The sequence below is a fragment of the Erpetoichthys calabaricus genome, chromosome 11, assembly GCF_900747795.2.
Source record: "Erpetoichthys calabaricus chromosome 11, fErpCal1.3, whole genome shotgun sequence".
In the NCBI taxonomy this organism is placed as follows: domain Eukaryota; kingdom Metazoa; phylum Chordata; class Cladistia; order Polypteriformes; family Polypteridae; genus Erpetoichthys; species Erpetoichthys calabaricus.
In genome coordinates, this window is record NC_041404.2 from 82,526,027 (window position 1) to 82,553,967 (window position 27,941).

Here is a 27,941-nt window from a genome sequence, read left to right on the forward strand (position 1 = left end):
TGCAGAAGCTGGATCACTTTCTATGTTCATTCTCTTCAATTCCATTTTTGGTTTTGGCAGGTTTGACCCTGACAACATTCTAAAGAGCCAAAAGTGTTCAAAACTGACCAGCAGTATCTCCTTCTAGATGTGTGCTTACATCTTGATTTTTGTAACGTGTTTTGCATTTTATCTGGAGCAGAAAGCAGCTCATACATTATGCCAATGTAGTGCCCATCAAGGTTCTGTGCATAGCCATTTTCTCTTATTTATTTGCACTCTTTGCCTCAACTCACTGATATTCTCTCACTGACAAGGTCACCTCCAGCTTTGGTTATTTTAATGCCTGGACACTGGCCAGCATTTTCAAATGCACACCACAAAAATGAAATTACATCTTATGGAGCCTCTGGCATAATTCACAATGCTTGACTCTTTGCCCCTGACCTTTGGATCCTGCCAACTACATCAAACCATCTGTGAACATTGGCCTGAAATTTGACTCTTGGACCACAACTATAGCTAAATGTTAATTCCATATATTTCCATGTCTATTTTAGCCATCAGAAATTCTCCATTGGTATGTTGGATTTTTGTCCTTTTCTCTTTCTGTCAGTTTCCAAACAAGACCATGCGACTGCTCCTCCGGTATGAATGCATTTGTGTTCCCTTTTAAAGTCTATATGACTGATGTGAAAAGATATGCAGCGCAATATCTTCATGTCCTGTTCGACTATAAAACATTTGAGACAAATGTGACCCCCTAAAACCACAATTAATTTACCAAGTCCTCGGTGTAATGAACTTTCTAGTTACTTATTCATTTTTGAGCAACTACGAGTCTGGAACTGTCACCCTGTATGGTCTCAGCTTTAAGACCCACAGATATCCTATTAAATATCCACCCACAGTAGATCCAGGAGATGACATGAATAATTCCATAGCAGCACTTTTTGACTCATTATACTCAAACAATTTTATAGCTTCTGTAGTTCATAACATCTTACAACATTTTGTTGACTTGTTTATGAAATGCATACCTCCATTAATTTGGTAGAATCCATATTGCTCGATAATGCAAATTGTTTAGATTTTTCCTAATTTATGTGGAAATAACCTTTACAACACACATTTAATGATAATGGTTAGCAACGCTGTCTCATATTTCCATGAGACTGTGATGGAAACTCTGGTCTGTTCACTTTCTATGTGAGAACAACACATTATCCCTGTCCATGTTAATTTTTCTCTGGGAATTCTGGTTGTCCTCCCACATCCCACAAAAATATATGGCCCCAGTGTATATAAAAGCAGTTGTGTTCATGAATGTGCCCTGTGATGGAGTGTCCCCGGTCAAGGGGTTTCTACCCCCACTAACCCTGCAGATCTGAAAGTAAATGGATGTGTTTTGCACTGAGGAAGTGGAATAGCAATAAAATAAAAAAATGTGATATTCTGGAGTCTTCTTCATGATTACATTCTTTAATGTATTTGAATGCATTTTTATTGGATCATTTAATATGGTGTTAACAATTATGAATCATACTTACATAAAATGTTTTGTTGCACCAGGCCAGTTAACAAAACAAATGGTCCTTCCTGGGATTTGTTGTGCTGTGGCGTATATACACTGAGGTGAAGCCAATCCGATAGCTAGTATCCAAATTCCAGCTATCACAGATTTTGAAACTTTTGAAGGCATTTTAGGCTTGAGAGGGTATATAATGGCCATGTACCTGAAGAAATAAGCAAAATATCAATGAGAAATGACGCATCTAATAATGTATAATTTTTAGTAGTATCAAGCAAATTATTTAATCTCCATAACAACTGTCACTAAATGATTTAATACTTGGTAACAGGAAACTTTGCAACATGCCATCGGTTTGAAACAAAGTTAAAATGCATTTGTAATAATCAGGTCTTAAACAACACAATGCCATGCACAGTAGTCAGTGCAGTGAGATTATACCCTGATGACTAAGGAAAACAAACAATTTCAGTCCAGATTCCTGTAAGAAGTGGCGTAAATGTCACCATCCAGGAATTTCCAATACAAAGTAAAGGTTTCATTTAAATAAGAGGCTAAATCTCTTCAGAGAAGGGAAGCTGAAAATAATTCTTGACAATGAAAAAAATGAATAAAGAGAAAGTCATAAATTATAAACGGTACTGATGAAATTTTTATTTACCATAAGTAGAAAGAAGGAATTGGGAGCAGAATTTAATTTGAAAAAAATACAATTGCAATTTTCAATATCAAGAAGCCATCCCCATCCTGCTTCATCTCAACTCCCCATAAATCATTTTTGCACTTGGCACTGTAAACAAAAATCCGAAGCTATTAGGGTCAAAGTGCCTGAGCTAAACAAAGAGGGACACCACAGCCATCATGCCCTACAACAGGGGTCCCCAACCCCCGGGCCGCAGCCGTCTGACAGCCGGGCCGCGAGAGAACTGCCGGAAACGGAGACTCACTCAGACTTTTCAGAACGCTTGGTGGGCGGGGCTTTGCAGCGGCGCAGAGAGAGGAGAGAGACCGAGGTGAGAGAGTATTACAACAAAGTTATTTTTATGGTCCCAACAGTTTCCCCATATGACGCGAGTCTATAGAAATCACGTTACTACGAAGTACATTCAGCAGATGCTTTCATTACAACGAAGTGACCTTGAAATGCTTGAACGAATCATCCACAGAGCAGTTAGATCTGTGGTCACAGCTCAGTTGTGCACGTTTGCACAACGATCCCCAAACAGAAACATTGTTAAAAAAAAACTCTTTCTTGGAACTTTCCTCGTACTGTTTTTTTTTTTTTTTGCTGTTTTTGTTTTCTGTGGTTTTCAGTGATACCTTTTGGTTATTGCTTGTCAACATATGAAAAAAATCCATTGGAATTTAACTCATTGTCACCCTCCTCTAGAAACGGCAGACACGAAAAAATGATAGCAGTGTTAATGTTTGTGATGTGCAATCTGTTGGAATGGCAAATGCAAAGCATATATCTTTGTTATATGCAAAAAAAGAAGAAAAATCTTGGGTTGCAAACGTATGCGAACTGCTTAATAACTTAATAATAACAGAAATGTTATGTAAATTGTGTATAAAACTGCCCACCCCCCACCGACCGGTCCGTGGAAAAATTTGCATCTAATAAAGTGGTCCTTGCTGTCAAAAAGGTTGGGGACCACTGCCCTACAAGATGAAAAAAAAGAAAAAAAAGAATCAAAGGTCAAGTGGTAGAGTCAGGGATGCAATGCTCGAAATCTGTCATCTGAACCCTAACAAGTTTCACCTCAGACTTTCATCTCTCAATATTGGGGCCAGGTGACATGTTAATCTGTAGTGCAGAGGGTTCAAGTAAAAGTAATCTGTAAAAGGAAAATGTATAATGGGTGAAAGAGAGAATCAAAAAATTTCCAGTGAGACGCTAATGCAGATTTTCCAACAATAGTGAGTAGCAATAACATTGTCTGCTGAAAAAAAGAGACAGAAACAGAGAAAAAATCCAAAAGAAGAAATATTTGGGGTAGAAAATGTAAGTAGAAAAGAGAAGGGAGAACAGAAAGTTAGTGACAACAGATCAGAAAACTTCCAAAACATAAGCATCAATGTGACAAGTGCATTCATCAGGCACACATGACATTAAGGATCCATTGCCAGGCAGATAGCATGACACTTTAAAGAAGTTAGGTATAAGAAGTATACATATTTGAATTGGACATGAAGACAATTTGGATTTTTTTGAAAAAGCTGATTTCCAAGAGATGGGGGAAATGAGAAAAGATTACTTGGCCATGCTGAGAATATTGCTAGTGTGCTATAGGATGCCTTAGAAGTCACACGCAGGGCTTCTACTAGTGTCCTAATAGGGGAAAGTGAAACAGGATAGAGTGAGAATGAGAGAGGAATGAAGAGGACAATGCAACAGCAATTGTCCAAAGGACAAGTGTAAATTCTAGGTACATAAAAGGAGGAATAAGGAATGAATCAATGACTGGGAAATTTGGAGCCCAGCATCATCAAACACATCCTGTAAGAACAGGTAACCTTGGCATGACCAAGGAGAGAAAGCGATGAGATTACCACCAACATGTAGGGCCAAACTATGAAAGGTGCGTGTGCCCAACTGGACATTGTCCTAGAAGCATTTTCAATTTCATAAACCATCGGGTGCAGACTTGAGTAGAATTCATATTTAATAACCGAGAAAGGAAGAACTGAAAGGGGAAAAGTAGCTGCAATATTGGATTCAGTGGCACATCAAAGAGTGACATGGGTTGGGAAGCAAATGCACAATGATATAGCTCGTAATTAGGCAGTTAAGCCAAACTTTCCAATCTGTCACTGGTCAAAGTTGACTGTTTATTGAATGGTCTTTAATTGTTCTATTGAAAAAATGAGATTAAGGATCTGACCGCAGCTCAGTATTTGACTGGTGCTAAAAGACGCAACATAGTACTAATTAAATTAAAAAGGGAACAATGTTCATTCATTAATGATTGTAAATCCAGAATGAAATGACCAAGAAACAGAGGAACAAGAGGTAGGATATCCTTTTAAACCTTGCAAATTTAGTTAGATGATTCTTACAATAAAAGGGAAACATTCATATCTAGGTATTAAAATTGATTTGAGCAGTGGAATGCATGGGTAAGAGACACTGACGCAATGAGGGATTTAAAGGAAGAAGGGCAGAATTGATTCAGTTAATTTGGTAACCAACCAATGAATCAGCCAAAAACATTAGCAGTATCTGAGGGGGAATTTCCAAGAAAGAGCAAAATATAATTTATGCAAAGGGAAATTATGATGAGTACCATAGGCATTAATGGGAGAAAGCAACTGTGAAAGATTCATGGGTGAAGTAAAAAAGGAGAGGGGAACAGGAACAACCTTATCTGGCAGTCTAAAAACCTAAAGGGTTGTGAAATATTCTGATTTCTAAGGATTACAGCTGTAGGGGAAGAGTTTAAGAGTGTAAAGTCTAATAACCTCCCGATTCACACAGTAAATACCATCTTTACATCAAGAAAGAGATAAAGTAGGATCTACCTCTAACATATGGAGGTCTGGGAAATTTTTAATGTTAGATCCATTGTGAACAGTGAGTTTACAGGCCTCAGTTAGCATGAGTTGTCTTTTGGTATATCTTAAATGAGAAGTGAAGCCAAGTGGCGCCTTTAATTGGCTAACTGAACAGATTACAATATGTACATGTTCGAGACAGCCCAGGCCCCTTCTTCACGCAAGCTGTTACAGCTGTAGGGGAATAACTTCAGAAGCTGATGATATGGAGACAGGGTTTGGATGAGATCAACTGCCTAATGAGGATTCTGCGAGCCCTTTCGATTTCAAAGGTGGTGCTGCTTAAATGCTGGAGATCGCCCTGGGAAATGGCTTTAGACAAAAAAAGTCATATTATCGTTCTTCTCGAAGTCCTTCAATAGGCCCAGAGTTTATAGGTTCTGGTGACATCCATGAACTTCTTGGTCTACCGGTTTGGTCTTCTCTTAGCTATGTTGTGAAACTATGGCATGCAAGGAGTACGCTTCTTTGGAGACTACCCTAAATTAATTTTTGCCATTTCAGCTGTTAGGTCAGAAAATGGCCTTGCATATTTGTACTTAAACTGTTAGTATACTTCACAAGGAGGCGTTTCATCATCTCCCAGTAAGAGAAGTCTGATTCATTTGAAGCATTGCGAGGTTTGGAGTATTTCTCTGGAGAGTTGATGGCGAGCAGATTCTTTGCAAAGAATGGCACATTCTTAAGATTAATTAAGCAACAGCCATGTTCTTAACATTAAACAAAGGGAAATAATTAATGGTTTTTCAGTATAAGATGGGTCAAAAAGCAATTGCAGTCAGAGCAGGAGCACTGCACAGCCATTGCAGACAAGATATCACACGACTCGTATGGTACAGATAAAGGTAGAAGAGAAGCTGAGCACTCTTACAATAATGTAACCGCAATAGATATATAACAACATTGATACTGCAAATTGATATGAATTAATTCCTTCTAAGCAGGCATCATTCTACAAAAATTGCATTTACTCTTTGTTATGACCAGTGTATTTTTTGTCAGATCCTCTGCATTTTTGCTCTATTTGTTTTGCACCATATTTTAAATTTTGTTATTTTGACAGTGACATCATCACACCACACCATTTTTTGTTCTTGTTTCTTTTTTGTCATTGTCTTTTAATATCAATTTTGCATGGATGCAGCAATATTATTTACTAAAAAAAGTATCTTATCGTGCTCCACCTATAAAAGATGGTGGCACGTGTTACTTAGTGTCCAAACTTTGAACTGTTTGTGCTAATAACAAAAAAAATGATGAGCAGCAACAGTTAAGGGCAAGCAAAACATATTAGTATTTGGCATTAACTCCTGGCCTGTTAATAATTATGATTTGGTGTGCTTCTCTAGTACTTTTATTCCATTCTGCCTTTGGGTACTTGCTCTCTTCCTTTTGCAAAGTCATAATAACCTTTTAATAATACATCACATGTAAATAATATAGCAATAATAATGATAAATGAAAAATACACTATTCATATTGATTATTTGAAATATTTCATGAAAAGTGGGCAACTCTGTGATGTAGTAGTTAGTACTGCTGCCTCATAGCTTCAAAAGTCAGTGTTTACATCTTAGCTGCCTCTCTGTGGGCATGCACCTGTATGGACTTTTTGTTTTATGCTACTTTAATTGGTTAAAACTGGTCTTGTGGGGTGTGTGCTGACATAGAAACTTCAGTAAGAATGAAAATGCAAATGCTATTTAATCTATTAACATTTTTATTACGATTTTAGTAGCATCTTACTTACTTAAATTAACTGTAGAATTTAACTCATATAACTAAAAAGTTAATAGTGATGTCTACACAAATAGAAGTGAAACTAAATAATAAGCTAGCAGGGACTTGCATTTGCATGGCATCCCCCTCAAAAGAGTACAAAAGACGTAAAGTGCAAGCAAATGTAGTGAATTGCCTGCTAAAATCACTTAAAGTGTCTAAATAGCTATAAAGCTTCCATTGAAATAAAGAAAGTGTACTTGCTTCAAAGAGTGTATAGGAATTAATCTTTAAAGAGATGTGGAAAAACTAGGTCTCTATCTATTATAAACATGCAATATGCCAAAATGTGGAAAGTAACCTTTAGGAAATTAATTTCCCAGTAAGGTTAAGCTAGAAAATGCAGTATGGCCATTCAGTTCAGGCTTTATTGAAAAAAAAAAGTTGAAAAGTATTTGTCTAAGTCCAGTGGTCATGTGGTTATGATGAAGAATCTTCTTTGAATAACAAATGTTTTAGAACTGAACCTAATAGAGCTCAAAGAGAATATTTTTCCATGGGAATGAGTGGTATTAGAATCTCTAACATTTGTTGATAATAAATGTATTTGTCTGAATCTTTAAAATTATTTTACATACACATTATTTTTATAATACTAAAACAGGTTTCAATGCAGAACCATTAAGACGGCTCTGGTGTTCTACTAGTCATGTAACCGTTACTGCAAACTAACTGATGATATACTTTTTTCTGTTCCAGAATCACTTTGAGCCAACTTCTCAATTGTGTTGGTTCTGACTCATGATTGCTCAAGAAAACTCATCCCTTTCTGGACTGGTGGATCAAATAAAACTTTTGCTATGTTTGTTTTGGTAGCTACTTCAAGATTTAGCCTTCTCTTGCAAAGAATTTCTTCCAAATTTTTCAGACATCAATATTAGCAACAGTATGCATTTTCATTTTCCAGTGAAGTTAAATAATTGAACTTGACATGCATTATCCTACCATATAGAAATATCAATTCTGAAAAAATAATACAAGCGAAAAGAGAAACCAGATTCAGTGTTTCCAATAAAATCTGTTTTCTCGTCACTGCTCACCTCTCTTTTTAATGATCCTAACATAAAAACATAACAAATTTGACAAACGAGAGGAGACCATTCAGTCTATCAAGCGTGTTTGTTTAGCTAATGGCTAAGCTGTCCCAGTATGTCATCCAGATTCTTCATAAAGGCTGTCAAGGTTTGTGCTTCAACTACATGTCTCAGTAGTTTGTTCCAGAGTCCTTCAACTATTTGTATAAAGAAGTGCTTCCTGGCTTAACCAATCAGTCCGTTTATAGTGCCAACTATAATATCGAGGAGAATGTAAATAGTAAGGTGGAAAGATTTAATACTAAAGTGAGGGCTGCTGTTGACATAGTTGCACCTGAAAAGACAGTTAAAAAATCTTCTAGCATTGTTATACCTTGGAAGACCCAAAGAGTGTCTGATTTAAAGAGAACATGCCGTAGAGCTGAGCGTAAATGGAGGAAAACTAAACTAACTATTGACTATGAAATATTAAAAGTTAAAATAACAGAATACAATAACACAGTCCGTCTTGAGAGGCGCTGCTATTTCTCTAAGATTATAAATAACAATGCTAGTAATCCCAGAGTCTTATTTTCGACAATTGATCATCTGTTAAACCCAGGTAACTCAAAGGAATGCCTCCTAAGTACTTCCAGTAAAGCCTGTGAGGCTATCGCTGTATTTTTCAATCAAAAAATTAATGATATTAAAAATAACATAGTATATCTCCCCAACACTAAGGATCCTCCGAAACCCCAGCACTCCATAATAAATAAATTAGAGTCTTTCACTAGGATAGATTTACCTGATTTACATAAAATAATTTCTCAAATGAAACCCTCCACCTGTGCCCTTGACCCAATACCAACAAATTTTTTCAAAGAAGTATCGGGTGTGCTTAGTGATAATGTTCTTGACATAGTAAATTCGTCATTAGATACGGGGGTCTTCCCAGACTGTCTTAAGACTGCGGTAGTTAAACCCCTACTTAAGAAAAATAATCTCGACCCCTCTGCTCTTGAAAATTATAGACCCATCTCTAACCTGCCTTTCTTAAGTAAAATTCTAGAGAAGGCAGTCATTATGCAGTTAAATGAGCACCTCAATAAACATGCTATTCTTGATAAATTTCAGTCAGGTTTTAGAACAAATCACAGCACAGAAACTGCACTCGTTAAAGTAGTAAATGACTTGCGGATAAATGCAGACAGAGGCCATTTATCTGTTCTCATCCTCTTAGATCTGAGTGCCGCATTTGACACCATTGATCATAATATTCTTAAGAATCGCCTTAGTCAATGGGTGGGCCTCTCTGGCAGTGTCTTAAATTGGTTTGAATCCTACCTGGCAGGGAGAAAATTCTTTGTTAGTTGTGGTAATTATAACTCAAAGACACATGATATTCTATATGGTGTTCCACAAGGCTCTATCCTGGGTCCGCTGCTCTTCTCAATCTACATGCTTCCATTAGGTCAGATTATCTCGGGACATAACGTGAGCTACCACAGCTATGCTGATGACACACAGCTGTATTTATCAATAGCACCTGATGACCCCAAATCTCTTGATTCGCTAACACAATGTCTAACCTGTATCTCAGAATGGATGAATAGTAACTTTCTCAAATTAAATAAAGAAAGAAACGAAATCTTAGTGATTGGCAATAATGGATACAATGAGGCTATTAGAAATAAACTGGATGCATTAGGATTAGAAGTCAAATCGGAGGTAAAAAGCTTAGGGGTAACCGTTGATTGTAATCTGAATTTTAAATCGCATATTAATAAGATCACTAGGACAGCATTTTTTCACCTAAGGAACATAGCAAAAGTTAGACCTCTTATATCATCGAAAGATGCAGAGAAATTAGTTCATGCGTTTGTCTTTAGTCGGCTAGATTACTGTAATGCACTCCTCTCAGGACTACCCAAAAAAGACATCAATCGTTTGCAATTAGTGCAGAATGCAGCTGCTAGAATCCTTACCAGGAAAAGAAAATCCGAACACATTTCTCCAGTTTTGATGTCACTACACTGGTTACCTGTGTCATTCATAATTGACTTTAAAATTCTGCTTATGGTTTATAAAGCTTTAAATAATCTCGCCCCGTCTTATATATCGGAATGTCTGACACCTTATATTCCAAATCGCAACCTCAGATCCTCAACTGAGTGTCTCCTTAGAATTCCAAGAGCAAAACTTAAAAGAAGTGGTGAGGCGGCCTTCTGCTGTTATGCACCTAAAATCTGGAATAGCCTGCCAGTAGGAATTCGCCAGGCTAATACAGTGGAGCACTTTAAAAAACTACTGAAAACACATTACTTTAACATGGCCTTCTCATAACTTCACTGTAATTTAATCCTGACACTCTGTATATCCAATTCATTATAATAACTATTCATTCAAAATTTGTACTAACCCCTACTCTCTCTTCTGTTTCCTTTTCCGGTGTCCTATTGGTGGTGGCTTGTGCCACCACCATCTACCCAAAGCACCATGATGTTCCAACAATGATGGATGGATTAAAAGCCAGAAGTCTGTATAACCATCAGCATCAAGTGACTCCGTGAGAACCCTAACTACAAAGAGGACTATTTCATTTATGTTAGGTAGAATGCCCAAAGGGGACTGGGCGGTCTCGTGGCCTGGAACCCCTACAGATTTTATTTTTTTTTCTCCAGCCTTCTGGAGTTTTTTTTTTGTTTTTTCTGTCCACCCTGGCCATCGGACCTTACTCCTTTTTATGTTAACTAAGGTTGTCTTATTTTAATTTCTTATTTGTCTTTTATTCTTCTTTTCTTCATTATGTAAAGCACTTTGAGCTACTTTTTGTATGAAAATGTGCTATATAAATAAATGTTGTTGTTGTTGTTGTTGTTGTTCATTTTTAAAAAAACTTTTCCCCTTAATTTCCACTAATGTCCTCAAGTACACAATTCACCTTTAAGGTGAAAAAATGTTGCTGGATCTACTTTATCAATACCTTTGATGATTTTATATACCTGGATTAGCTCCCCACACAGTCTTCTCTTCTTGAGACTAAACAGGTTTAATTCTGAGTCTGTGACAGTAGGACATGTCCTTAAGTCCTGGAATGCACTTGTCTGTTCTTCTCTGAGCAGCTTCAAGTGCTGCAATGTCTTTCTTGTACTGCGTTGACCAGAACTGCACACAATACTCCAGGTGCGGTTTTACTTTACCATTATATTGTTTGAGCATAACGTCCCTTGACTTACATTAAGCAGTTTTTATGATATAACCTAATACTTTATTTGCCTTTTTAATTGCTTCTGTACATTGACTAGATGATGAAAATGTGCTGACATATACCTCTAAATCCTTTTCAGAGTTTTGTTCTTGTATAACAGTCTCTCCCACATTGCATTTATAAATGCATTTTCCAGGTGTTTGCCAAGTTCTGAAGATTTTCCAAGTCTTTTTGAATTCTTTATGCTGCCTCCTCAGTGTCTACCATCCCTCCAAATGTAGTGTCATCTGAAAATCTCACAAGTTTACCAACTATTCCAGAATCAATGTCTTTAATATAAATCAGAAAAAGTAACGGTCCAAGGACAGATCCCTGAGGGACTCCACTGATGACCTTGCTCCATGTGGAGCATTCTTAACCTTACTCTTTGTCAACTACTGGTTAATCAACTTGAGATCCAGTTTTGTAGATTACCTCTGATATCTACAGCTTCTAGTTTCAGAAATAACCTCCTCCCACCAATACGCCTTTTCCCAGGTTCTCCTCTTGACTTGAAGCCAAGTCCTAAAATCATTTCCTAGGTCAATGAAAATACATTTTTGATTACAGATATTTCAGAGTAGACATAGCTCCCAGTTCCCTGCTTTCCTGACCTCTCAGTTTCCCTTATATGGCCAGTGATTCAAGGCAGTTCTCTAGCTGTATTTTAAGGGTCCACACAACCCCATTTATTCTCATCTGGTGAGGAGAGTACTGGATTCTTCTTAAAGGGAGGAACATGTTCCTAGCTTTCCTGGTTTAGACATATTATTCATCAACTAATAATAAGGCCTTTGACTTTATGCAACTTGTACATTTTTGTCAGTCTGTATATAGTGCACATACAGTATGTCCAGCATATCCATTTATTTTCTGAACCTACCCTCTCCATTACTGAGCTGCTGAAATTAAATCTTCACCCCTGGACCTATAAAGCAGCACTGCTAACTACTATTCCATTCATGTAAATTTTTATGATGTACGTTTGAAATGTCCTACAAAGGTAGGACATTGTTTGATGATTAAATGTTCCTGATGTTTTTCTCTGGTTTCTTTTTTTCCCCACAAGTTTCACGTAATGTTTGATAGAATCGGGAGTAAGGAGTCCATCAGGCATGCTGATTTGTATTTAAATTACATTTTTGTTTATCATGGCGCTGAAGTGAGGCAATGTGTTGCATGTTGGTTGGATATGCAAGTAAGAATTTCACTATACTTTGCACACATAGACAATACTACAACGATAAGAGGGATTTACTACAAGAGGTGCAGTAAAGAAACATGTTTAGTGGTCTTGTAGAGCACAGAGTAAGAGGCTAAGCAGCTTGTTTTCCTGCTCTGCAGAAGAGTTATGAATGACAAAATTGTGTGTTTCATCCTAGGGGGAGACAAACATGGTATGTAAATTCTTCACAACACTCTTCAAAATCTTTAAGGCAATTACTTTTATGTAGCATAATGATATTATAAGTCAATAATCTTATCTGTCCACATATAGACACTGCACATCACAAATGAAAAGTTTACCTTCAATGTCACTTGTCCGTCTAATAAAGATACTCCATACCTCCAGACCTTGCATAGTTCATATAAATTCTGAATTTTGTTCATTAAAAATGATAAAATCATACGTGCCTGTAATTTTACTTTTCTGTGCATTTGAACACATAAAAGTGAACAATAGCACCAAAAATTAGAGGGTATATAAATATTGTGGAAACTGCCCCAGACACAGACAAGCAGACACCGTAGGTTTAAAACCACACACATGTTTAATATACATACTGAATACAAAAGTCACAAAACCCAGTGCTCCTGTACCAGAACACCATTAAGTCCTGGCCTCTTTACTAATGCCTCTCTCTTCTGGTCCGCCTCCACTCATTTCCTCTGAGCTCCGTCCTTCTTCCACCCGACTCCAGCCATCGAATGGAGGGAGATGGCCCCTTTTATCTTCACCCGGACGTGCTCCAGGTGCCTCCCAATGAGCTCCTGCCAGCACTCCCTGGTGTGGCAGAAGTGCTGGCTGTGCACCCGGAAGCACTCCGGGTGTCCCTGGTCTTCTTCCCCCCATCACTTCCGGGTGTGGTGGAAGTGCTGAGGGCCAGGGCTCCTCAGGCATCTGGGCGCCCCCTGGCAGTGACCACTGGCCCCTATAGGGTTGAGCTTCCCCATAGCCACCAGGGCGGTCACCCCCTCGTGGTCCGGAGGAGGCATAATCCCTCCTTTGGTCCTTCCGGGCGTCCCAGGTGGGTACTGCCCCCAGCCGCTCGCCACAATATATATATATATTTATTTACCCTAAGTTCTTGTCTATAAGCCGGACTCATGTATTAGCCGGAGACCAAAAATCATACGAATTTTTAAAATAAAATCGTATCATAGATAAGCCGGACTCATGGATAAGCCGAACGTACTATAACCTATAACTAATAGAACGGAGGGAGGTCAGTGGTCTCACTCGCGCCCATTTAATTTCTTTAAGGGGGGAGAGAGTGTGAGATATTGCCGTCTCTCTCACTCCCCGCATGGCGCGGTTGGAGCGGCCGGAGCGCGTTCTTTCTGCTCTGGGCGTCGCCGAGTCAACACGAGCGCGTAGCGGTCATTTAAATTGTGATTTTATATGTAAGCATATTTAAATATATATCGCGGATTTCTGCGGACAATGGGTCTTTTAATTTCTGGTACATGCTTCCTCAGTTGGTTTGCCCAGTTGATTTCATACAAGGGACGCTATTGGCAGATGGCTGAGAAGCTACCCGGCTTACTGTTCTCTCTCTCTTGCGCTGACTATCTGTGATCCTGACGTATGGGGATTGAGCAGGGGGGCTGTTTGCACACCTAGACGATACGGACGCTCGTCTAAAAATGCTGAAAGATTATCTTCACGTTGCTATCTTTTGTAAAGCTGATTCCTGAAAAGACATGCTGCACAGTGCTTCGCATACTTAAAAGCTCGAAGGGCACGTATTGATTTTTGACTGAAAAACAAACTCTCCCTCTCTCTCTCTTTGTCTGCTCCTGACGGAGGGGGTGTGAGCTGCCGCCTTCAACAGCTTTGTGCCGCGGTGCTTCGCATACTTAAAAGCCAAACAGACATATTGATTTGTTTGTTTCACTCCTTTGAAGAGGAAGATATGTTTGCATTCTTTTAATTGTGAGACGGAACTGTCATCTCTGTCTTGTCATGGAGCACAGTTTAAACTTTTGAAAAAGAGACAAATGTTTGTTTGCAGTGTTTGAATAACGTTGCTGTCTCTCTACAACCTCCTGTGTTTCTGCGCAAATCTGTGACCCAAGCATGACAATATAAAAATAACCATATAAACATATGGTTTCTACTTCGCGGATATTCTTATTTCGCGGGTGGCTCTGGAATGCAACCCCCGCGATGGATGTATAAGCCGGACTTATGTATAAGCCGATATTCTATTTTTTCATTTTCACAACTTTTTTTCTTAGATAAGCCGTGGCTTATTGACAAGAACTTAGGGTGTATATATATATATATATATATATATATATATATATATATATATATATATATATATATATATATATATATGTTGTCATGCACGCACGATTAGTGGACAGCCAACGGGCCTGACGAAGCGCAAAAGAGCAAAAGATGGGGATATGGCGCGAAGTACTAATGCCCTTCTCCCTTTCTTACCAGTAAACATTGGACTAAGAACCGGGTCTTTCACAAGTCCACCAGTACCACGAGGAAGACCTCGCCTCCAGAATAGCATGCAACTGGTGATGATTCCATCCTACACCACTAACTTCACATCTGGTCCCACATTGATGACCTCATTTCCGGCCCTGACAATGACATCATCTCCGTCACCACCTCTACACATCGCCCATTTCCTCCATTTAAATACTTCTTGCCACTACCTCATAAAAACCCCCTGAAGATTGTTTTGGTTGTCTCTTGTATGTTTATGCATCTTTTGACCGTATAGTATCAGTCGTCATTAACTACTTGTAGCCACGAACATTAGACTGAGAATTCCCCCAACCCTGATTACCCGCCGGACTGGGTGCTCTAAACCTAAACCTAAACTGTACAATCTACGTGTTGATCTTTGACATGCATGTCTCCTTCTGGGAATCTGTCTTAATCACACAAGCTGCCTCTAATACATTTCAATTAATGTAACCAATCATTAACAGAATCACTTTGGCAGAGGCAATCAACCAAACGACTAACAAACTCAGTCTCCTAGGGTACAAATGCAAGTCCAGGGATACTTTGGTGAATGGTGATGCATACATTCTCAGAAGTGATCACCCTGCTGAATACTGATTAAGGCAACACTTGTTTTCCTTGGACAAAATCTAACAATATCAATTCATTGTGGAAGATTTTTTATTCAAAGATGGTAAAATTAGTAGTAAAAAAGCCATTATAATTCTAGTAAGCTGAACATTTGTTTCTCAAAAAGAATTTTGAAAACAACGATTAACAATCACTTTTATCTTAGCCACATAAATGGATACACAGTCTAATACATTTTTCCCATGAACAATATTTCTGTTGGCCATGCATTTACACCATGATTTAGAGTAATAGGTTTTTGTCATCACTCACCTTATGTACTTGTAAAGACACTGGCTTTTTTCAACTTTAAACAAATGTTTGCTGCAACAAACCATGCATAACACTCCACAAACACATAGGAAATGCAAATTTAGTTTATGGAAGGCTAAGTTTAAACAGCACATACATCATTATCTGTGGTAAAGATGAGCAATACAGCTATGAAAAAAGTAATTAACAGCACAATCTTGCACTGCGATTATGAGAGAAATTGAAACATTTACTTGAGAAGAAAAAATTCAGTAAAAAAAATATCCACAAAAAATGTAACATTTTTCTCAAAACACGTGTCCCAATTACAAAATCTAATTAGCATTGTATATACTTCTTTTCATATTTTATCTTTTAAAAGCACATTTAATTATTTTGAAACTGAGGTGTAAAGATGAGGTGATACACATTTACAAGAGAGGTCCAAGGACCTTGAAGGATCTAATGAGATTTTCTGTTGAGGAATAGTTTTATATGTGTTCTCCAATCTCATCCAGCATCATAAGAAATGAAGAAATGAATGAATAAGGAATGGGAAGACACACAAAGTACAGGGGTAGCAGTAAGTATGACATATGTTTTTTGGAGAACAAATTGGTTTTATTTTTGTGTGCATTTTTTTTCTTTGAAACATTTTACCTCAATGAAACGTTACAATTCTTTGAGGGTGTGTTTAAATAAAAAACAAAAACGACTATTTTTTCATCAGCTTTTTTTCTCAATAATTTTGTGAAACATTTAAAAAATTCATGCAGTGCCTTAATCTAAACCACAGTTTAGTTTACTTTTACTCCATTTACATTTGTGTTTTAACTTTAACAATTATGAGACACACCTGTTTTAATAGAACATTAGAACAATCTAGACAAGAACAGGCCATTCAGCCAAACAAAGCTTGCCAGTCCTATCCACTTTTTTGCTCTAAAATAACATCAAGTCTAGTTGTAAAAGTCCCTAAAGTCTTACTGTCTACCACACTACTTGTTAGCTTTTTCCATGTGTCTGTTGTTCTCTGATTAAAGAAAAAACTTCCTAATGTTGCTGCAAAATTTACTCTTATCAAGCTTCCAACTGTGTTCCCTGTGTTCTTAATGAGCTCATTTTAAAATAACAGTCTCGAGCCACTCTACCAATTCCTTTCGTAATTTTAAACACTTAATTCATGTCTGCTCTTAATCTTCTTTTAGTTAAAATATTATCATAAGGTCAAGATAACAAGCATGGTTTTGATTCAGGTAATAAGTATAATTTTAAGGAATAATGCAAAGTCATTAGTCACCCAATTAAATTCATAATTTATACCTCTTGTACATGTTAACTGCACTCAAACCCAAAATGAGTGTCCAGGATTCCAGAACTATGGTAAATGGTTCATTTTGTTAACAAAGTAAAAAGATACCAGCAAGTTGAACATGTGGTTTAGAACAGTACTGAATAAATAGAAAAAAGAAATCTCTATGTCTATGTCTCTATGTGTTTGACCAGGTGGCTGGTCCACATGTCCAGCTTGTAATTATTACAATTTTACATTCCTATCTTCCATCCTCTGTACTTTTCTCTCTGTCTCTCAGCTCTCCTCTGGTCTGAACTGCCTTCCACCCACCGGTTGATCGCTTGGCAAATCCAATCCTCCTGATTTTAAGTTCGCTGCACATCTGGTTGGTAGGAATTTAAACCCCAACCAGGAAACACTTGTGGAGGTATCTGCATAACCACTTCTAGGATCGAGAATTAGGGGGGCTGTCCTCTTATAATTCCTCCTATCAGTCCCATCTCTCCCTCTAGCTCACAGGTATGACAACCTCCATGTAGCTTCTCTACCAGAATAGGTGCATACATATTATAACATGCCTCCCTGCTACCAGTAGTCAGAATGGGACTCTTTACTTAATTCCAGAGGTGCCTTACTGCCCAGTTTCTATTGTCTTGTCCTTGGAGTAATCATTTCTAGGGCACGCTATTATCTACTTGTTTACCTTGGCAGCTCTCTGTCTGCAACCTGGTGCCCTTATATTTATTGTTGTCCTATGCTCCATTTTCTGTGTTAATAATTGAAAATGCATGATTAGAAATTCCAAAGAAATTTCTACATAGGCAAAAAAAAAAAAATAATAACAAAGATTATTTACAAAAAAACATTTTAAAGTGATGTAAATAAATGTTAAAGAACTTGCTGCTTATATCACCAGTTTAGGAATTCATTATAACGAGCCATCAGGAATCTGTAAATAATTAATTAATCATGCCATAAACCCTAATAAATTATTATTGAATACAACAAAGTTATTCTATTTTGTATGATTTGATGTCGTGTTTAAAATATATTTTAAAATTTGGATTTTATCTCAGATTGTTAAATAATACTTATTTATTAATCACACTTTTCACCTGAAAAATTCCTAAGAGTTCAAAGAATATTATATACTACTGACATGCTTTATAAATAATTATAAAAACAGCAAATTTATTTACCACCAGTTTTAGAGAACAAACAAAAATCCTGCCAAAGTAAAACCTATCCTATAATTAAGGATTCCAGCTAACCCAGGCTTCTATCATGTTCAGAAACTGATTATATTCTCAAATAATGTGCATTCTGACTACTGTATATAAATTCACCCTGTTTTACAGAGCACTGTGGAAGTTTTGAAAAGTTTAATCTTAAAAATGTTGAATATTGTAAACATTTCTGAATAAAATGATTCCCTGATAGACTAAGCAGGCAGAAGGCACTGACCTCTGAGATGACAATCAATAATAGAGGAGAAACTGCACAACACCTGTAAAGAGTAATGCTTAATGATGCTTGATAATGCCAGGATGGATAATTCAGCAAGAATGAAATTGAATTTGTTTGTTTTTATTTGAAACTGGTTATGTGTAACTGACTTTTGATGGGATAACATTATCAATGATATGAACTGGTGATTATGGGTGGCTTGTGTCAGAGAAACCTCTAAAAACTCTTCTGGTCTGGGCTGAAATTCTGACAAGTAGGCATACCTTAAGTTTTGTCTGCATGTCTCAATTTTGCATATTGAATTACAAATAAATCTTTATTTCTTCGACACAACTAACATGTAACAAAAATACTGAAATACAACCAACTAATGATAATTCAGCTTTTTTGTTTATTTTTATTTTTTAAAGAAGTGTACCTTCCTGAATAACCTTTCTGTCCTACATGGACCTTTCACTTTAAAACATGGTTATGCAACCGGTCAAGATACTGCCACAAGAAGAACTAACTCAGGATATTTCCAACATTGCAGCTGTAACAGAGGTCCAGGAGTGTTTTCCTGTGCATACGTTATTCCTACATTTGATCTACAATGTTCTGAAAAAGTGCAGAGGTATATATTATTTTTGTGTTGCTACACCTTTCAGTTTATATGCAGAGAAATACAAAGGGCGTAGTCACAATTTATGCAATAGTATTTTGTAAAATGATGAAAGTAACTATATAAGTAATATCGTCTATTACATTCTCTATGAAACCCCTTTAAATTCAATTAGCTTAAGATATAAGGCACATAACAAAACATAAGATAATTTAACAAGTTACAAAGCAATGCAAAATGGCAATATATTTCAAGTCTTAATTAAAGTATAAATTAACCACGGTTAATATTTATAATTAATAACATGTTTGTGGACTCTAAACAGTGGCTTATAATGCATACATCCATTTGTGATCTATACTGCTATATCCTAACTACAGGGTCACAGGAGCCAATCCTAGGGCGCAAGGCAGGAACAAATCCCTGGGGCGCCACACACCAAGGACAATTTAGGATCTTTGGATGCATGTCTTTGGAGTGTGGGAGGAAACCCATGCAGACACGGGGAGAACATGCAAATTCCACGCAGGGAGGACCCGGGAAGCGAACCCAGGTCTCCTAACTGCGAGGCAGCATCACTACCACTGCGCCACCGTGCCACCCCTTATAATGCATACCTAAGTTAAATTGTTAGTGGAGTCTCTAGTATGATACAGGAACATGATCTGACTGAGTCTTGATGCTTAAACATGTACTGTATGTGACTGAAGATCTGCTGAAATAATCTTGTAAGAGCTTCCCTAATATATATGTTTAAAGAAAGTTACTTTTTCTTTGAAATGAAATAGAATGTAGAGTCTTAAAAATCAGTTAAATCGGATCTGAATAACATTTACCTTTGTTAGCCTCAAAATACTAATAGAAAAGCTTCACTCTATAGACATAAACATAAAATGTGAAACAAAATAGCAAATAAGTCCTTATGTTAAAATGACTTCTCATATTTCCAAAATATTACAAATTTGGAAGAAGCCACTCACCTGTCTGCAGCTATGGCTGTCATGGAGTAAATGCTTGCAAAGACTGCAGTAATGGGGAAGCCGTTGTGAAATTTACAGTAGATGGACCCAAAGTACCACTCATTATAGATCGAGTATGCAAAGTTGACTGAGGTGTTGAAAACAGCCATCGAGGCGTCTGAAATAGCCAAGTTAAGGACAAAATAATTGGTAACTGTCCTCATTTTCTTGTGGGACAAAATAATCCAGATTACCACTCCGTTGCCAAAAGCCGAGACCACCACTACGAAGCTGTAAGCTATGGACCAGAGGGTGACCTGCCAAGCAGCAAGTGAAAACTGGTTAGTGACATTGGACGAGGCAGTAGGGACAGAACTGCCATTTAACCGGTGAGCATTTTCTTCTGCCATCTCTTCACGTCTGGAATGTCAAACCCACTAGTAATTGATGTCATTTTGTCCTGAATTTGTGTTCATCTCCAAGGACTCCTGCAGTCTGAAAGCCACTTGTCCTGCTGAGCTCATTACTGTACATCAAACACAGCTTCTGGGATAACACAGATGGCTAAATCAATATAAGAAGAAACGTATTAATATTTTAGCTACAGTTTAATAGAATTAAGGACTTAAAAGACAATGTTCAAGAACAGGATGATATTTATCATTGTGCATTGTGCATCTGTTCCACACATATTCTTTGTTTAAGGAATGTTTTGAATTTTTACATCTGCAATGCATTGTTTTCTTTAACTAAAACTTCTATTAAATCAAAGTTTTTTTTAATCACAAAGCCTTCTACAAAGCAAATACTTATACATTACAATGAAACTCATTAAAATAATGCAGAGTATAATAAACTTGAAGTAAAAGATGCTGTGGGAGCTACAAATATCCTGGTATCAGCTGAAGTTGATTGAAAGTAAGGCCCTACCAAATGTCCATCCCTACTTGTAGCTGTAATAATTAGTCACTTCTAATAAATTAGATTTTCTTTTCTTTTATTTGTTATACTGTACTTTAATAAACCCAGACAGTCAATTGTCTTTTCACATAACCTTTAGGTTCAAAGCACAGTGTCAGCCAACGTACTATGCCCCAGAGGAATTTTGAGGTTAAGGGCCTTGCTCAAGGGCTCAAAGGTGTAGGATCCCTTCTGGACATAATGGGATTTGAACTGCCAACCTTCCAGATACCAGTGCAGGTCCTTAGCCCCTGAGCCACCACTCTGTGTTCACATTCAGACCATCTAAGCAGTTTGCTCAACCTGTCATGAAATTACAGAGTTAAGAAATGACAAAGTACTAAGAGGGCACAAAGATACCTGCTGTATCATCACAATAAGAGAAATAAAAAAACAAAATATGCATTCAGTCAGGAGAGTGTTAACATAACATATTGTTCTCAGCCCTAGTTAAAGCAATTCAGGATCCAGTGAGGGCTAGAGCCCATCTTGGGAGCATTGGCCGCAAGGCAGAAACCTACTTTGACTCATTTTGAGTGCTTTTTAAATGCTTAACATTTTGTGAATTACCAATGAATCAAATGTATGGATCATTCATATAAACAAACAAGGCACTGTCATGCATGTGCGCCTGGGAATCACTTTGCTTACTCAACTAAGGTAAGCAGTACCACTCCAGAATGAAAGGGTGCGGTTACACTGTTTCTTCTCATCCACCTGTAGCTCCAAGAAGATGCCCAGCAAGGGCATCTAGCCCCGCTCACAGTGCCAAGAGAAGGCACCACCACTTCCAGTTGGGGTTCCATAAAACTGAACAGCCCCGGAAGGAGACATCTCATATTAGACCTCATTTGAGACTATAAGCCAGAAAACTGAGACAACACATACATCCAACCACGAATATGTGGCTTTACAGCATTTGTGCAATATCAACACAATATATTGATCAATACATTTTATGTTTGGAGTCATATTCTTCGGAACCAGTGTAAAAACCTCTTTCCAAGTGTTGGAAATCCCTTCTGGGCTACTGCTACTGACATTTTCACTGTGCTGCCATATACCGATTTTTTTTCTTTTGTGTGTTTTCATTAAAAGGGGCCACTCTGTTGGTGCCCCGTTATTTGTGGACTCTTGTGTTCTGTTGAATGATTATAGCACATTCAGGCCTGAATAGGTACAAATACATTAGTTAGGGAACAGTTTTAAATCAAAGTGGTTTCTGCTAACTACATGTAATCAGTGACGGCTCGTCAAATCCACCTTATCGTGGTGGAGGGGTTTGTGCATCTCAATGATCCTAGGAGCTCTGTTGTCGGGGGCTTTATGCCCTTGGTAGGGTCACCCAAGGCAAACTGGTCCTAGGTTAGGGACGAGACAAAGAGTGGTTCAGAAAACCTACCATGACGAATAAAAACTTTGGATGGTTTTCCCTCACTCAAACGCAGGTCACCAGGGCCCCCCCTCTGGAGCCAGGCCTGGAGGTGGGGCTCGATGGCGTGCGCCTGGTGGCCGGGCCTGCACCCATGGGCTCGGCCGGGCACAGCCCGAATAGGCAATGTGGGTCCCCCTTCCCGTGGGCTTGCCACCTGTAGGAGGGGCCAAGGAGGTTGGGTGCAGTGTGAGTTGGGTGGTGGCCGAAGGTGGGGACCTTGGCAGTCCAATCCTCGGCTACAGAAGCTGGCTCTTGGGACGTGAAATGTCACCTCTTTGAAGGGGAAGGAGCCTAAGCTAGTGCGCGAGGTCGAGAAGTTCCGGCAAGATATAGGCGGGCTCACCTAGACGCACAGCGTGGACTCTGGAACCAATCACCTTGAGAGGGGCTGGACTCTCTGCCACTCTGGAGTTGCCCCCGGTGAGAGGCACCGAGCAGATGTGGGCATACTTATTACCCCCTGACTTGGAGCCTGTTCATTTGAGTTCACCCCAGTAGACGAGAGGGTAGCCTCCCTCCGCCTTTGGGTTGGGGGATGGGTCCTAACTGTTGTTTGTGCGTATGCGCCGAACAGCAGTCTGGACTACCCACCCTTTTTGGAGTCCCTGGAGGGGGTGCTAGAGGGCACACCTTCTGGGGACTCCCTTGTTCTGCTGGGAGACTTCAATACTCACGTGGGCAATGACAGTGAGACCTGGAAGGGCGTGATTGGGAGGAATGGCCCCCCCGATCTGAACCCGAGCAGTGTTTTGTTATTGGACTTTTGTGCTTGTCACGGATTGTCCATAACGAACACCATGTTCGTGCATAGGGGTGTCCATATGTGCACTTGGCACCAGGACACCCTAGGCCTCAGTTCGATAATCGACTTCGTGGTCATGTCGTCAGACTTGCAGCCACATGTCTTGGACACTCTGGTGAAGAGAGGGGTGGAGCTGTCAACTGATCACCACCTGGTGGTGAGTTGACTTCGACAGTGGGGGAGGATGCCAGTCAGGCCTGGTAGGCCCAAATATATTGTGAAAGTCTGCTGGGAACGTCTGGCAGAGTCCCCTGTCAGAAGTAACTTCAACTCCCACATCCGGCATAACTTAGACCACGTCCCGAGGGAGGTGGGGGACATTGAGTCCAAATGGGCCATGTTCAGTGCCTCTATTGTTGAGGCGGCTGACCGGTGCTGTGGCCATAAGGTGATCGGTACCTGTCGTGACGGCAATCCCTAAACCCGTTGGTGGACAACGGCAGTGAGGGATGCCGTCAAGCTGAAGAAGGAGTCCTACAGGACCTTTTTGTCCTGTTGGACTCCGGAGGCAACTAATAGGTACTGGCAGGCTAAGCGAAATGCAGCTTCGGTGGATGCTGAAGCAAAAACTCGGGCGTGGGAGGAGTTTGGGGAGGCCATGAAGAACGACTTCCGGACGGTTTTGAGGAGATTCTGGTCCACCATGCGGCGTCTCAGGTGGGGGAAGCAGTGCAGTGTCAACACTGTATATAGTAGGGATGGTGCGCTGCTGACCCCAACTCGGGACATTGTGGGTCAGTGGGGGGAGTACTTCGAAGACCTCCTCAATCCCACTAACATGACTTCCAATGAGGAAGCAGAGCCTGGGGACTCGGAGATTGGATCTCCCATCTCTGGGACTGAGGTCACCGAGGTGGTCAAAAAACTCCTTGGTGGCAGGGCCCAGGGGGTAGATGAGATACGCCCGGAGTTCCTCAAGGCTCTGAATGTTGTAGGACTGTCTTGGTTGACACGCCTCTGTAACATCGCATGGACATCAGGGACAGTGCCTCTGGATTGGCAGACCGGGGTGGTGGTCCCCCTCTTTAAGAAAGGGGACCAGAGGGTGTGTTCCAACTACAGAGGGATCACACTCCTCAGATTCCCTGGAAAAGTCTATTCGGGGGTCCTGAAGATGAAGGTCCGTCGGATAGTCGAACAGGATACAGGAGGAACAGTGTGGTTTTCATCCTAGTCGTGGAACAGTGGACCAGCTCTACACCCTTGGCAGGGTCCTGGAGGGCGCATGGGAGTTTGCCCAACCAGTCTCTATGTGTTTTGTGGACTTGGAAAAGGCATTCGACCGTGTCCCTCAGGGAGTCCTGGGTGGGGTGCTCAGCGAGTATGGGGTACCTGTCCCCCTGATAAGGGCTGTTCGGTCCCTGTACAACCGGGTGTCATAGCTTGGACATTGCCGACAGTAAGTCAAACCCGTTTCCGGTGAGAGGTGGACTGCGCCAGGGCTGCCCTTTGTCACCGATTCTGTTCATAACTTTTATGGATAGAATTTCTAGGTGTAGCCATTGTGTTGAGGGGGTCCGGTTTGGTAGGCTCAGGATTTGGGGTCACTGCTTTTTGCAGATGATGTTGTCCTGTTTGCTTCATCAGGCTGTGATCTTCAGCTCTCTCTGGATTGGTTCGCAGCCGAGTGTGAAGCGGCTGGGACGGGAATCAGCACTTCCAAATCTGAGACCATGGTCCTCAGCCGGAAAAGGGTGGAGTGCCGTCTCAGGGTTGGGAGCGAGATCCTGCCCCAAGTGGAGGAGTTCAAGTATCTCGGGGTCTTGTTCACAAGTGAGGGAAGAATGGAGCGTGAGATCGACAGGCGGATCGGTGCGGCATCCGCAGTGATGTGGGCTCTGCATCAGTCTGTCGTGGTGAAAAAGGAGCTGAGCTGTAAGGCAAAGCTCTCAATTTACCAGTTGATCTATGTTCCTACCCTCACCTATGGTCATGAGGTATGGGTAGTGACCGAAAGAACGAGATTGTGAATACAAGCGGCTGAAATGAGTTTCCTCTGCAGGGTGTCTGGGCTTTTCCTTAAAGATAGGGTGAGAAGCTCAGTCATCTGGGAGGAGCTCAGAGTAGAGCCACTGCTCCTCCGCATCGAGAGGAGTCAGATGAGGTGGCTTGGGCATGTGATCAGGATGCCTCCTGGACGCCTCCCTGGTGAGGTGTTCCAGGCACGTCTAACCGGGAGGAGTCCCCGGGGAAGACCCAGGACACGCTGGAGGGACTACGTCTCTCGGCTGGCCTGGGAACACCACGGGATTCTCCCGGAAGAGCTAGTAGAAGTGGCTGGGGAAAGGGAAGTCTGGACATCTCTGCTCAAGCTGCTGCCGCCACGATCCGATCTCAGATAAGCGAAAGAGGATGGATGGATGCAAGGACATGTAATCAGTTCTCTGACCTTCTACACATTTCTCATATTTTTTTACTTTAATTGCTTGGCTAATGCAAACATGGTGCATCTTCAGGCTAATAGGAGCTGGAACCTATCTGGGTAGTATTAAGCATAAATCAGAAACCACCTGGACAGTGTTTTCTGCATCATAAACCACCAAAAGATAACTATCATTTTGTGCCTACAACAATCATTTCCATTTTTAGGTTATTGGTGGCTTACTAACATAAAGTGTTAACCAGTTCTTTTAGGGCTTTATAGCTAATTGTACCATATTTTTGGAATACAGGATTAAAAAATAAAGGTTCCTTTGTTCTGTGTATTATACAAATAAAAGCTACAAACAGAAATATTCAACATCTTCTTGAGGTTTAGTCATGATTACATGTGCACTTATTCACTAAACTAGGTTGGTTAACTATGTTAGGCTGATTACTACTTCAAAACTGATTGAACTTTAAATGAAAATGTGTAAAAATACACAAAACAAGGAGGCAGGTCTTCCTGTCATATGGTAACTAGGCAGTAAGAGGCGGGGCCAGATAGACGGATACCAGAAGTGATATTGGTGGAAGACAGCTGTCAATCTTCCAATCTGCAGAGGGAGAATAAGAGAGGACATTATCGCACGGTGCCATCCCCTGGAGTGGTGAAAAACTACAATCACCAAAGCCCTTAAACTGCCTCTCATGCACATGCATGTGTGTGACAATACTATACAATTATTACAATTAAATTGAAATATTAAATATAGTTATTTATATAAAAGTATAGAAGTAATCTGAGGTGAATAAACGTCAGATGCCATGTGATTGTTTCTTTATAAATAACAATTTTTATTGTAGTCTGTGGAACATATATAAGCAAAGACCTGTTTGACATCACTTGTGAACAAGCAACATATCATATGTTGTCATAAGAATATCATATTTTAGAACCAAAACCTGTTATTCCAAAACACAGATTTGACCAGCAAGTATTAATATTTCTCCTTCAACACAAATTCTGGAAGTGCTGGTGTTTGTGCTGGAATGCCTAAATAGCAAAGCCTTGGAATTGAGGCATAGTTGGTATGTCGCAATGCATGCTGGGACTGTGAGAACTATGGAATTAGTCAAACATTATTTTTAGTGGCCTGAGATAAACAAAGATGATAAAGACTATATTCAGGCTGGTGAATTTGTTAGTCAAAATAAATTTGCGTCTGGATGCCCTATTAATTAAGTACAACCATTACCACCCAAAAAAGCAAATCATGGGAGGAGAGTTCACCTAATTTTAGAACAGATTTACCAGCCATTCATTGTCACACAATTGTTTGGGAATTATTGGTTTACAAAGAGTGCTCACTTTATTCCTTTGAAAAAGAAATTTGTGTACCTGACAAACCAAGCAAATAAATTAAAACCTTGAAAAATACTTACAGGATACAGTAAATTCTTTACAACCTGATAAGTCTGAATTGTTACTTTTAGCTGAATTATCTAAGAATGTTTAAAAACTACCTCTACTAGAATATCATGTTGTGAGTGTCTTCATGTTGTAAGACAAGAAACAGACACAAAAAAAGGTGTGGGGTACACCTGTGACCTTGTTTAATGACAATAAATAAAAAAGGAATGATCTTGTTACAAAGATATTGATAATGTCTTTTCAGACAAGAGTCTGATGTAGAACTGACTCAAAGATGGCAGAACTTCCAGTTTTATGGGTTCCAGGCAAGAAGGAGCAGGTCAGGAGGGCCAACAAAGGAAGTGATGGAAGTGGGAGAGTGGTTGTCAATCTTCCATTCTGTAGAGAGGGGTAGAAAGAAGGCATTAGCACACAATGCCAACCTCTGGTTCGGCGGGTAACTACCATCACCAGAGCCCTTAAGCTGTCTCCCAAGCACACACATATGACAATGTCAACAAATAACAATTACTTTCAATAAACTCCATAATCTCCTCTGTAGCTTGCCTTTTTGTCGTTTAAAGGACAAAAAAGACAATTGGAAACTGGTATAGAGAAACATGTTAACGGTAGGAACACCTGATAAGATATTTCCATCCATCCATTATCCAACCCGCTTTATCCAAACTACAGGGACACGGGGGTCTGCTGGAGCCAATCCCAGCCAACACAGGGCGCAAGGCAGGAAACAAATCCCGGGCAGGGCGCCAGCCCACCGCAGTGATAAGATATTTTCATGATGGAAAATGCAGGTCTGCTTCATATTTTAACGTAGAACAGAAAAGCATTGCTCACTGCATGGAACAATTAACCTGAGAATCCCATCCTGCAATGTACAGAAGGTCCATGTTACATTGGTCATTATATCATTCTCAGATAGGTCAGTTTAGCATCTTAGCCACTGGCTT

At 39.7% G+C, this 27,941-nt stretch overlaps 1 protein-coding gene across 1 annotated transcript in view; it reads right to left on the bottom strand.

The window, feature by feature from the left end:
• The window catches only part of LOC114642194 (neuromedin-K receptor-like), a 75,375-nt gene extending 55,014 nt beyond the window's left edge, over window positions 1-20,361 (bottom strand). The window contains exons 1-2 of the mRNA XM_028791171.2: window positions 20,023-20,361; window positions 1,530-1,715 (exon numbers count right to left, since the gene is read on the bottom strand). Of these exons, the coding sequence (XP_028647004.2) occupies window positions 1,530-1,715; window positions 20,023-20,225 (389 nt within the window). The 5' untranslated portion in view covers window positions 20,226-20,361. The remainder of the gene's footprint in view (window positions 1-1,529; window positions 1,716-20,022) is intronic.
• Window positions 20,362-27,941: the final 7,580 nt, after the last annotated feature.